The 13,271-nt window shown below is 38.7% G+C and overlaps 1 protein-coding gene across 1 annotated transcript in view; it reads right to left on the reverse strand.

Annotated features, from left to right (window-relative positions):
- Window positions 1-13,271, reverse strand: part of LOC134790509 (dynein axonemal heavy chain 7-like) — a 73,156-nt gene that overhangs the window by 27,041 nt on the left and 32,844 nt on the right. Inside the window, exons 24-48 of the mRNA XM_063761333.1 lie at window positions 12,698-12,834; window positions 11,335-11,565; window positions 10,912-11,077; window positions 10,539-10,684; window positions 10,309-10,434; window positions 9,883-10,005; window positions 9,638-9,798; window positions 8,863-9,034; window positions 8,268-8,450; window positions 7,743-7,874; window positions 7,418-7,531; window positions 7,234-7,341; window positions 6,882-7,079; window positions 6,670-6,793; window positions 6,245-6,420; window positions 6,011-6,162; window positions 5,762-5,909; window positions 5,474-5,686; window positions 5,217-5,389; window positions 4,620-4,761; window positions 4,278-4,391; window positions 3,803-3,913; window positions 3,543-3,731; window positions 2,889-3,118; window positions 2,573-2,798 (exon numbers count right to left, since the gene is read on the reverse strand). Coding sequence (XP_063617403.1) covers window positions 2,573-2,798; window positions 2,889-3,118; window positions 3,543-3,731; window positions 3,803-3,913; window positions 4,278-4,391; window positions 4,620-4,761; window positions 5,217-5,389; window positions 5,474-5,686; window positions 5,762-5,909; window positions 6,011-6,162; window positions 6,245-6,420; window positions 6,670-6,793; window positions 6,882-7,079; window positions 7,234-7,341; window positions 7,418-7,531; window positions 7,743-7,874; window positions 8,268-8,450; window positions 8,863-9,034; window positions 9,638-9,798; window positions 9,883-10,005; window positions 10,309-10,434; window positions 10,539-10,684; window positions 10,912-11,077; window positions 11,335-11,565; window positions 12,698-12,834 — 3,995 coding nt within the window. The remainder of the gene's footprint in view (window positions 1-2,572; window positions 2,799-2,888; window positions 3,119-3,542; window positions 3,732-3,802; window positions 3,914-4,277; window positions 4,392-4,619; window positions 4,762-5,216; window positions 5,390-5,473; window positions 5,687-5,761; window positions 5,910-6,010; window positions 6,163-6,244; window positions 6,421-6,669; window positions 6,794-6,881; window positions 7,080-7,233; window positions 7,342-7,417; window positions 7,532-7,742; window positions 7,875-8,267; window positions 8,451-8,862; window positions 9,035-9,637; window positions 9,799-9,882; window positions 10,006-10,308; window positions 10,435-10,538; window positions 10,685-10,911; window positions 11,078-11,334; window positions 11,566-12,697; window positions 12,835-13,271) is intronic.

Genomic DNA, 13,271 nt, shown 5'->3' on the forward strand with positions numbered 1-13,271 from the left:
GTCAGGCTAAATAACTAAAGGGCATGGTTGTTATTAAAACCGCTTAGGGCGCGCTACGGATGGGCTGACTGCTGGGACTAACCAGCATAGGCTCGCATTCCAATTACGTTCGTCTAGTACATCGCTCGGTCATGTTACGCTGGTTGGCTCGATTGCTTAAACACCCACGCTAGCGGGATGGTAATAACACTCTACCAGAGGGGCATCAGGTACTATTCGTACAGTTCTTTTTTTTAATTTAACTTTTATTCTTTTGGAAAATATGTTTATTGGAAGAACGTGTAGATAATTAAAATCACATAAAACAACCTTACATTGAGTACGACAAAGGGGCAAGAGGGCGTCAGGCTAAGAGCAAAAATCAGAAAGAGGGTAAAATAATAATTATGTACTTTATCTGATTCTGATGACGATGGCGTGCGAATGCGAACGTCTATAAAACCTGGTAGAGTTGGGAAAATGAATGTGATCTTGAAATTAAATTTGGTATAGATATTTTTAAGTTTTCTTAATATTTATCACGGTAAAGTAAGAAACAATGTAGGACCTTAATACCTTATGCATATTTGTTCGTTTGTATAAATATGTAATTCAATTTACAGTCAATAAGATACATTTAATTCGGATAATAAGTTAATTTCTATTTAACTAGAATGAGACTCTTCTATTTTAGTTTTTACACTTATACTGGTAAAACTGTTTTAATATATTTGATCACTTTTAAAGCAGTTAACTGAATCACTAACTGACACATAATTATTTATTACAGCACGCTACATTTATATGTACTACACTATTTCTAGTGTTTTTATTAGTATTGAATTTTAACAATATTTTGGTGGTAGCTACAGGGAAAAAAAATCCCACCTTTTACCAGTGGAAATAAAAATTCCCAGTAGTTACCACCAAGCCGAGTTGGTGGTAACTAGTGGAATTTTTTTTCCCAATAGTTACCAGTGGTAAAAGGTGGGAAAAAAAATCCCAGTAGTTACCACTGTAAGAACTTGGTGGTAACTTAACTAGTGGGAATAACCATTTCCGTAAGTTTTAAGGGTGCATTCCTGAGCTTAAATCAAGTAACTTTCTCAAAGGTATTCTAATCAACTCCATTTCAGAGATAATCAATCATTTATTTTTTTCTGATTAGGCCCCTTAGAAGCGTGTACATACTGATTAGTGTTTAGTACGAGTTGAAACATTTGCTACTAATCTTCAGTACTATATCGGACGATCGATGTTCGTTCGAAATTACATTGTTATGTCACAGTTTTCAATTGTTTGGTCGAGTTAAATGTAATGTCCGTGTTATAACAACGCTACATACAACATTTAATTACTTTTTATAAATAAATATGTCGGACCCTGACACCAGAAAGACGTATTGCAGCGTTATAGTTCATTATTTTAGACGCCTGTATAAAATCGATTAGCAATGTTGAGCTACGTATTATTTGGTTGTAACAAAATAAATAAAGTTGTGTAGAGAGTAACTCCGTCTATTAGCGCATTGTTGAAATAAAGTTGCGTAGAGAGTAACGCCATCTATTGGCGTGTTGTTGAACTGAGATGACAGGTAGAAGGCTTTGGAACGTCGAGAGGTTTCTCTCGAGTGAGCGTAGGCACGAGTTGGCGTTTTTGTCGGTATGTTGGTAGACTGGTCGAGCAGGTTTGCCAACTTGACGGAGGCGGGAGCGGAGAGGCTCCGCCGCTGGTAGTTCTTCTTGATCGGACCGCGCTAGAGATCGGACGTACTCGTTAGCCAACCTCGTGCCTAACTCGCTACGTTCCTGAAGGATTATTCTGATAGCTTATAGAATCCCGCGTTCTTTAACCATTTAGCTAAGTGTTTTATTTCAAGTGTTATTTTGATTTCTTATGTTTCATTAGAAGCTTACTTTTGTGAAATAAAGAAATGATGTGTTATGTGTTGTTTTAACTTGTTTTGAAAAGATTTGTCCCTCTGAGTTTGTTGCCGGTCCCATATAGGGCTAAATCTTCTCATGTTAGAGGCGTAGGGTTGAAGCCGGCCTAGTTTGACTTGAATAAAGATTTAAACGGTTTCTTTTTACTTTCATATCGCTCCCTTGAGTTAAAAATAGCAATTAGTTCTTTTAAACATTTAGTACTGAAGTATAGTAGGCACTAGTATGGTTAACGAGTCCTAAGGTTTATTTCATGCACTGGTAGCATGGTAGCATACTGGTTTAGCTGTGAAGTAATACATTATCGTACTACCCCACGCGCCCACCGCCTTTAGGACCATCAGTATTCGATAAATAAATAATGTAGAAAAAACAATTTTTTTGGCAATTTTAACTATGCCATTTAGTTTTCTTAAACGTACTTAACCATACCCCGAAGTTAAAGTAATTCAATAAAAACACGGCGTATACGGCCCTTCCGAGGTTAGTCCACGATTTTAGACCACAACACACAACACATACTAAAAGGCAATAACAAAAACCAAGAAACTAGATAACGACAAGAAATTCAAGTAAGCAGTAATATGACGTGGTCAAAATTAAATCAGAATTTATATGTTTGATTAGTTATATGTTTCTTTCTCACATACCTGCTCCTCAGCAGCAGCCTGGTCTTTTAATACTTCGGCCTCCACTACGGCTACACCTTCCTTCTCCATCTCCACTTTCGCAGTAGTCTCTGCCACAGCTGCAGCACCAGCTGCCAGTTTTGGCTGGAGCACTTCTAAGGCTTTCTGTAGCGCTGCGACCGAATTGGCAGCTACGGCAAGTTGATCCAATCCGGTCAAGTATCTCTTCTCACTCGTAAGTAATTCCCTATTGGTTTAAGAGAGAGCATATTATTACTTCCATTTATATAACATTGTAGACGAATAGCTAATTTAGGTACTTGTTTCTAATACTTACATCCGTTTCTTACCCAGCAACGATTTGAACATACTGATGAGTTCGAGGTAGGCAGTCGGTGTTACGTAGTTGTAGCGCTTGAGCCGCAGCATAAAGGCGCGTGTAAGCGCTTGCGTGTCAGTGTGGAACACCTGACACAACTTGATTGCGGTGTCACGTTCCAAGCCTGTCAGCTCTACGTCTCCTAAGAATCTTGTTGCTACTGCTAGCAAGGCGTCCGGTGGCCATTCCTTTAAAAAGAGCATTTTGGTTTGTTTTTACAAACAATTTAGACATTAAGCAACACAATGACATTGAGGAAGTGTTGAATTACCTACGCTAAAGTTATGATTTTCATGTATCCTTATACCAGAGAGAATTTGATAATAGGGATGTTTCCTGTACTTAAAATAAATTATTTCAAACCGTGCACGAAATAAAGCACCAGATAATTATTAGAAAAACATAGATAGCAGCTATTTTTAAACACAATTTGTATTTAATAAATCGGATCGAAATAAAAAGTAGGTGAGTTTACCGTGACGTCACTATATTTGTTTTCATATAAATTCTATACTAAAAAATCGTTTTGACAGTTCTAAAAAAGAAGCTGATTTGACTAGTAGGAATGTAGCCTATCCGCCTCTATAGTAAATTCTCTTTGCTTATACATACCATGAACCAGTCAATTGTGCAGCAGTTGACAAGCGAGGGAAACTTGCGGATGCGTGTACGCAGAGAGGTGCCGGCGGGCGACATGGCGAGCACGATGTGCAGCTGATCTCGCACGATCGACACGAAGTACGAGTACAGCGCTGTCGGGCTACCATCCGTTTGCAACGACCTGTCTCTTTGTCTGTCAATCTACCAAAATGACAAATTATTAAAATAAATGTGATTCGAGAACACATACCTTACAGTTAACTTTTACTTACGACTCTTATCTTTTCACACAGTTCTGCCTTTTCATCGGCCCCAAAAATATTTGGCACCTCTCCAGAGTTCAGCATATTATTTACGTCTTCCAAAAATCCTTCTTCTTTAATCTATTTACACCAAGAAATAAATTAATGATTAGATTTACCTTACTTAGGGAAATCAAAATTTAGGGTTCGGGAAAGTCGCTTGGTTATCATTATCACTTATTATCATTATACTTACTTTTTTATTACTGTTATTAGCTATTATTATAGTATTTTAGCAGCCTGTCTAAGATGTATTTACCTACTAAGTATTGGATGTTTGTATCCTTGAATAGGATAAATTGTGGTTTTTAATAGATTTCTGCTGAACGCCCGGATGTGACCTAGGCATTTGACACGGTATCTAGGCGATACACAAAAAAATATATCGTTGTTATTTTGTTCACTTGTTTAATTATTTAGTTAAACAAGAATGTCTACCTCTTACCTGAGATTCAATGAACAGAAACACCATACATAAGTCGGGAGTACTTGACTTTCTCAACAAAGACTTCAAATCTTCTCGCCATTCGTTCTTTCCGTATGTACGGCTCATTTCTACCTAAAATCGAAAATATCCATACATTTAGTAGCTGACCAATCAAAATCTTTATCCGCCCTCATCCGATCTAAATCATTTTTTTCTTGTACAGTTGTCAGTTATAGCTAAAAATAATGTTTGTATTTTCAAAATGTGCTGGCAACAGCAACGACCCCGCAAATAAAGTCAACATTAGTCGAGTATTTGGATATGATTATTAAGTAATATGTGAAAAGTAAGGTAGGATACCTGGAATAGATCGTACTCGTTGATGCTGGCCGCAAGTCGCGTGAGAGACTGGCGGCCTGAGCCACCGAGCCCCACCAGCAGCGCGTGCGACGCCGGCTGCGCCAGCACGCGGCATATACGCGATACATGCTCTATAGCGAACCTAGTGAATGTAATCGTTAAACGAACTCCATATGATTTAAGTTTTGGCAAAACGTTTGATTTTTGGTACAAGCTTTTATGGCTCTGTACTTTTCTTTCCACAGGTAACTAATTATCTTTGCTAATACTCAACGAGACAATTCTAACAACCCCAGACACAATTAGTTTGCATTGTTTTATCACAGAGTTCCCATGGCCACCTCCTGTCTCCATCATCAGATCAGCTCCATGACGTCATAATATTGCATTGTCGTCCGATTTACATATGTAAGTATGCAAAATTTCAGCTCAATCGTAAATCGGTAAGTGGGTCAAATTTCGCTTCCAAGATTTGACCCATACTAACTAACACAGGTACATACTTACTAACAGGGATAGTTAAACAAAAGCTTGTAAAAACGTCTAAATGTTGTTAAGTATAGTACGCATACCTACCAACTTTAATTGTATACGAACCTGAATAATACAAGATTCATTGGTTTCTTGGACATAGCGTTAAATTCGGCGAGGAAGGCGTCCACGGTCGTATTCAAATGTTCCATGTCGGTCGTTTCCATGTAGAAACGTGTATCAACTTTCGGATTTGCAAAATTACAGTAAATTAGATTCCGAAGATGACGGTCGGTTATCTGTGGACATAATTAAACAATTATATAATTTTATACATATTGATCACTTCATCGTAAGTACATTATCATTTTCAAAGTGTTTACGTAATCTTTCGGTCCGTCTAAAAGCCTCGAGAGCATTGTATCGAAGTTTTCGTCGAGATGCTCCTCTGTAGCAGCTCGTAAACATTTAACCATCCATCGCCGGTCCGAATCTTCTACGAGACGATCTGCGAAGACTCGCAAACATTCATGTACCCATAAGCGCTTCATACTTTGTGTATCCGGGGTTACGGCCGGGACAGACAACAGTACACCCTATTTAAAAAGAGAAGTTTATTATAAACAGTTGTCTAGCGAAAGATTGGCAAGCAAAAAATATTTAGGCCTCACCAGAATAACCCTAGAGAAGTCACGTAAGTTGAAGGTGTAATGAGACTTGGATGGCGTGGGCAGCAAATTCAATCGGCATTCTTTATAAACCTCTAGAGTGCCGTTGACCAACTGTTCGATACATGGCTCAAAGTCTCTTGTGAATCCTCTAAAATAATAAAACATTATGTATTATTGATTTATGTAAATATATGTACGTTTCTTATAGCTCTGTTTATGTAGAATCAGGTAAATTCATGACGAAATCACCTTGTATCCAGATGCCATGCCATTATCCTATTGAAGATGACTCTAAGGGTTTCATCATCAAATTCATCAATGCACAGGAAGTTAAAGTGACGAGAAAACCTCGGGGTAATCAGTTTTGCTCCAGGTGTTGGTTTTCCCATTGCACACATAAACTGAAATGTGAATTATCTGATTATAAGAAATAGTGCATCCTAAAAACGTAATGCGAAAATATGAAACATGTTATCATCTGACCTGGACATCTATTAAATGCATAGCAACATTAGTCTTGCGATCATACCACAACCCCAAATCTATGCCCTGTCGTAAAACCTCTATAGGAGGTTGAGCGCCGTAAGTCTCCGCCTGCGGCATACTCACGTCGTCTACAAATACGACAGCATAGCATCCTACTGGGGGACCGAAATATCCTGAAAAACATACGTCACTTTCAATAAAGTTCTTTAAACCCCTCTTCTCTGAATTGCATTAGCCTAGCATACTCCTTATATTTTATGAAGAAGACAAGATTTAACCAAGTTTGACTTGAAAACTCTCAGTGCCAAGCTTCGAGGTTCTAACGGAAAAAACTTATATAACATTCTTGGCCGCGAACGTCACAAGTTAACGCTTTCGAGAAATACTAGCTGAATATAAATATAGATAGGTGAAAAATATACCTTTTCTTCTTTTGTCAAGCTTTCCCATAATTATATCCTGCGTTTGATTGCAGTTAGTTTGAGCAGAGAATGCCATTATAAGAGCTTTAAAAACCTTCGTGTCAACTCTCTTAATCAAATAATCCTAAAAATATTTAATTAACTACAATCACATTTCAAATTCTAATATTTCAATACAAATCCTCATATAATAAGTGCATAATGTTACTTACAATGATATAGGATGATTTCCCAGTTCCAGTTGGTCCAACCATCATGACTGCTTTATGATGTGTGACCAGGAGCCTGAATAAAGCCAGATACGTGACACTGTCCAAGGTAGTCACCAGTATCTGATTGGGCGGAGTATCCTTACTGATTGGAGGCGCCGAGATAACGTCGTCTTGCCAAGGTTTCCACTTACCTTTTCCCTGAAACATATGTTTCGTTTTTAAATATTAAATCCTATTAGTTGTGGCATGCTAGGTGGCAAGCTAGTAAACAGAAGTGGTTATAACTAGTTTTGTAAAACTAAATCATTATCTACTTATATTAAGATACGTACATACTTAATATTTTATTTACCTCCTTAATATAACGAAATTCATACACAGTCCCTAACACTGGAATAATAATGATGTATTGCTTTTCTGGTTTATCGATAACCTTAGGATATTTCAAAGCTTCAAGGATCTGCAAAGAAAAAAAACCCTTCAAGACACCCGTATTAATTTAAAATTAAGTTATCCAACAAAGGTTATTTTATTACATTATCTGGAAATTGTTTGTCGAGTAATCCTCTAAACATCATATCGAATTTCTTGCGGCTACTAGCTTCCAACGTTGCTCCTATAGACCAGATACAGGAAAAGAAGAATATGCCCTGAAAGTTTTAATTTGTGTTTATCTAGTCGGATCTATTCGTATTAACGATTAATTAAAGTACCTAAACAATAATGACTACGGTCTGTACCTATGTAAGTAATCAGTGAACGTAGAAACGAAATCAGTCATGAACTTTTATTACATACTTAAGTTTGGTAAACGTTCTATTACAAAAGAAAATATTTTACATAAAAATAAATGGTATTTACCTCTAGTTGTGCTCTCACATCAAGATCAGATACTGATTCCATATATTTTTCATTATAAAAATCATCTAAAAATGTGTCATATATATTCATACACGAGGTAACCAAATTGCTTCGTGATGTTACGTACATTTGCTGTAATTTAAAAATGGATAAACACTCTATTTTAATGACAATATCTGGGAGACCGAGCTTTGCTCGGAAAACATATAAAAACTCAAAAAAGCCGCGTTTTCCCAGAGGTAAGACCTAGCTAGGTCGATGTTTCGCCCCCTAAAACCCCCATATAGCAGATTTCATCGAAATCGTTAGAGCCGTTTCCGAAATATATATATAAATAATCAAGAATTGCTCGTTTAAATTTAAAAATGACATAAGGTAAAGTACCCGCACTCTACTAATGATTGACACCTTTAATCTTGTTTTAAGGCATTTTTTCCAACAATGAAACGACACGCTACACAGACGACAACTAAGAAAAATAGACATAGCATTTTCTGAACGGGACAACCATACATTTAAAAATACCTTAGTTTGCCCTGATAACTCAACTAGCCACAGCAAAGGCGGCATGAAGCGTTTGAATAGCGTCCTGATGAGATTGCGATTGACGCTGTGCAGGGCGGGCGGCAGGGTGTTCAGCCACGACTCCAGCAGGCATTGCCACCCCAGGCCTTTGGGCTCTAAGTAAATCATACCGCAACGTGAAACCTAATAACAAATAAAATTTTAGGGCATATTTCGACAGTAAGTACCTACTTCTTTGTATAGTCGAGCAACTGAACAGATTTTAATAGCTTTTTGTAACCGTATTGTTGTAGGCACTTATTTATTTATAGGTACAGTAAGTTGCATTCAGCCTTTTATAAACGCCTATCTGCTGTTTATGCTTATACTTGAGTAAACATATTTTTTATTGCGACAGTGCCTTTACTTAGTTTTAGCTTATTTTATAAAAATGCCTAAATAACATACCCAGACAACACGAAAACATCGGAATAATCAGTGTCATTTTATTATACATTTTGACTTCTTTTCCAAAATCCATCGTCCATTGTATTCGCAATTACGTTAAACCTGTCGTCAACTTTTTATAATTAACAAGGTATCTAATTATAAGTACCGTAGCCGGTGATGCAGCTTCAAGATCCATGGGTTCAAATATCAGGTTGGTAGTAGGCGCGAGCTGAATGATCTCGCCACTCATGAGACATAGCTTTTTATTGTCGTCCAGAACGGTGTTCAAGTTCTCGATCCAGATGGCATCCACCGGACCGTCAAATATTAACCACTTTCTATAAAAATAAATAGGTACATTATAAAATAGTTACTAGTAGTAATAAATACACTACCGAGTCAAACCTTATGACGGGTTATTCGCGGATGGTCTAGAACGCAAAATGACTAGTGTAATATTTTGCCTATATTACTTTTAGTCTACATCGCGAACGGTCCAGAACGCAAAATGCCTACTCGTTTTATCTTTACGTTAGCGATGTCGACGGAGCCCCGCTGTCGCGGGGCTCCTATTCTGTGCTGTTTGGCCTTCGGCCATTTGAAGATAACTAACGAACCTAACCTACCCCAGTGATATAAAAAAGTGGTCATTTTGCGTTCTAGACTGTTCGCGATGTAGACTAAATTCGGGATTCGGGATATAGGCAAAATATTACACTAGTCATTTTGCGTTCTAGACCGTCCGCGACTATACCCTTATGACACGTCAAAACGATTGTTACTATGGGGTTAGTAAAAAAGGCATACGTATTGTAGAACGAAAAGCGAGAAGAAATCAAAAGACATGACTTAATGATTGCTGTAAAACAATTTAATGTTTCCATATAGTATTAAAAAAGACCTACTACTGACTCTCACAGTTCTGTGAGTGAACTAATTACCTGTTGTCATTAGGAGAAACTGCAAATGCTCTGTAACTGACCGCAAGAATACCGTCAGACCATTCGTGCGAGACAGGATCAAACTGACCGTACAACTGGCCCATTGTAATAGATTTCGGATTTATTACTGTCCACTCTACTGGATTTTCGCCCATTAAACCCTAAAAACACCAGGCAGATTTAAATAAGGACAATAATCAATTTAATAGAGTTAATATATTCCCCGACATTGATATGATACATACTTTTTCATGCACACATCCTAGAGCTGCGCCAAGGGCGTGGTAACATTTTGTTTTTCCAGAAAAAGGGAACCCGACCAACATAAGGCCGTGCCTTACTAGTATCATTTCATATAGCTGAAGAACCTGAGAATAAGTAGTAGAATATTGTTTTGATGTTTTCGGATGTATAATGTAAGCAAACAAAACCATGTAGGTACTTAGATGTACATGTATCTGGAATGCGTTTACGCTTTGTACTCACATGAAGAATGTGAAGACGGCCATTCCCAGATAATATGTCTGCGGTCTAAATGTCACAACCTCACAGCAAATGTAAATATATTTTTTGAGAATAGCCGTAAAAAAAAGTTTACAATGGGAACTGTGCTAGATAAGTTTCAATCTTCCTGATGATCAGTGTAAGACTAAAACTAGCTCTTTACGTACCTTTTCAACGAAGAAATCATTAGGCTGTAAATTAAGAGGAACGCAAACTTCCTTTAAGCAGGTAACTAAGTGTGGCAAATCAGCTAAGGGTAAAGGTAATCCAGGGAACAAATCACCAATGATGCCCTGTAAATCAAAAGAATAAGAAAATATTAAAAAATATATAAATAGTGAAAATACTGTCAAATTACTGTACCCGTTTTTTATGAGATAATTCACAAGTAACATACCATGAACAACGGCACATCGTGTTCAAGAAACTTAGGCAGGTTAACGTCCTTGATGGACCGCAGCAGGATGACGTCCTCCACCTCGTCGGGGTAGCGCAGCTTCAGCGCGCCCGCCGCACGCAGCACTGACTTCACGGCACGCATACCTACATACACCAAAACAAATTAAAAAAATATATAAATTGACACGCATTATCATTGATAAAAAATATATATTTTATACCTTGGTAATTCACAGGTAGAGTACATATACTATCCAATGATTGACACAGATAAGCAGTAGTCAACAACACTCATTTCAAGATGCCAACCAGTGGATGAAGTGCCAATAAGTTTACAATAGGTAATTATTTTGTTACCAAAACTTGCTTACCGTAATCGTAATGACTTTGAGAAGACAACTGTTCCGAGCACAAACGGTACGTTGCTACAATCTTGACAGCGAGAGGTTTTGCGTTTAAATACCCAAACGCATACAGTTCAATTTCAGAAATCAATACATAATCCGGTACCATCATAGCCACAGAACGGAACAAGGCCTGTAAATTATAAAAAATATAGTTTTTTGTATTAAGTATTTATCACTATATTTTTGATTTAAGTATTCTGCTGTTTTTTGTTTAATGCCTGCACCTACTACTGTTTTTGTTTAGCCTGATGGTTAACTGGTAGAGAATGCCTTTAGGCATTAAGTCCGCCATTCGTACTTTATTTGTTATATTGTGCAATAAATAAAGTTTAAAATAAATAAATAATATCAACAATTCATTGCTTAATATAGATAAACTATTTTAACCTTTAAGTTATCAGGCAGCTCAGATCGTCCAGCGTAACCAGGGTTCATGGTGATGAAAACTGCGCAAGACTTATCGAGCTGTACGAGAGTGCCTTCGAATACCATCTCCGTGGCGCCCGAGTTGATGCCTCGCTGGATAGACATGATTTGCTGTGCCACCACGGATAGCACCTCCAGGTCTATTCGGTTAAACTCGTCGAAACATGACCAGGCACCGCAAGATGCTAAACCCTGTAATCATATTCTCTTTATTTATTTTTCATCTCAAGTATAATATGAATATAAAAGTAAAATATAAAAACACTTACAAAACGATAAAAAATACATATAAACACATTATAAAAAACCTAACCTAGGGTGCCGCCAGCAGAGGGGCAAGGCCCAAGCTACCGGTGGTCAGGGCCGCAGAGAGAGGAACCGGCGGACTATCCGCGCCGTGTCCAAGATCACCGCCTTCTGCATCTGACCCTTGATCCAACCACCTAGCGAGAGTCTCTCAAGATGTTGGTCGAGACTCTTCGCTATTAGACCGTTCACTGAAACGACTATCGGGACAATGATCGTCAAATCAACATCCCACATGGCGGTTATCTCGTGAGCCAAGTCTAGGTACTTACTGGACTTGTCCTTCTCGGCCTTCACGAGATTCTCATCATGGGGGATGGTGATGTCAACGAGCACAGCCCGACGTTGCGATCGATCTATTATCACTATGTCAGGCTTATTGGCTACAATAGTCCTGTCAGTGATGATAGATCGATCCCAATAGAGCGTGGCACGACCATTCTCGAGAACAGGCGCAGGTAAGTACTTGTAGTACGGTACTTCGCGGTCCACAAGGCCATATAGAAGAGCAAGTTGCTGGTGAATAATCCTGGCTACGAGATTAGGTATGTCTGTGCAAGTACTCGCCGTTAGCAAGATGAGAACACCCGGAAATGATATGCCTGAGTGACTCTCCGGGACGGCGGCATGCCCGACAAATGTCGACCGTACCGTCCTTCAGGATATATTTCCGATAGTTGTTCGTCATCATCACTTCGTCCGCAATTGCACAGGCAAAACCCTCGGTTTCTCCGAGAGAGGTCCCCGAATCGTAACCAGTTCACCGACGCGAGCAGGTCCACATCGGGTCCCGTGAGGGCCTTGTAGAAAATATTATTATTATTCCTTGCAAATATCAATAAAGTTAATATTGTATTTATAATAATATTTTATGTTTTATATATTGACAACCATATGTGGGGACGCTCACTGATCTGCATCAAAACAATGCCGAAGCGGGAACATAATGTTGTAATAAAGTCCGCTGTCGCTTTATTGGACCACTTAATGTATATCAAAAGGAAGGCATGTATTTTACCTTAAAGAATTTTCCCAACGCAATATAGTCCAAACCATCTGAACAATTAAACACAACGCATTGTTTCGCGACCGCCTTTGCCAAGTCCTTCGTAGTTTCTGTCTTGCCAGTTCCAGCGGGACCCTCTGGTGCACCACCTGCAGTAACAATTCAAGTGATGACAGCTATAGTCTGTATCTTTAGGTATTTAAATAAAAGTAAACAATCATTTTTTACATTTTCGGGTAGTGTCATTCTGTAGAACGTGCTAACTATGTAAACAAACTGCCATATGATTCGGTCAGATTGTGTTTTTTGAAAAACTAATTATAGCCAGCCTTTTATGAATGTAGTATGATACCTTAGGGCAGGGCTCTCCAAACCCCGGCCCGCGGGCCAAATCCGGCCCGCGAAGCGTTCCAATCCGGCCCGCCGACAGCGTTCCAATCCGGCCCGCCGACAGCGTTCCAATCCGGCCCGCGGGAGCCAGGCTCCAGGTGGTTCAGCCCTATAACAGCAGCAACCAGATACACCCTCCCCCCCTCTCGGCGCTGACGGTGGCCCGCGCGAAAACTCTGAGGCTAAATATGGCCCT

Source organism: Cydia splendana, chromosome 5, assembly GCF_910591565.1.
Source record: "Cydia splendana chromosome 5, ilCydSple1.2, whole genome shotgun sequence".
NCBI classification, from domain to species: Eukaryota; Metazoa; Arthropoda; class Insecta; order Lepidoptera; family Tortricidae; genus Cydia; species Cydia splendana.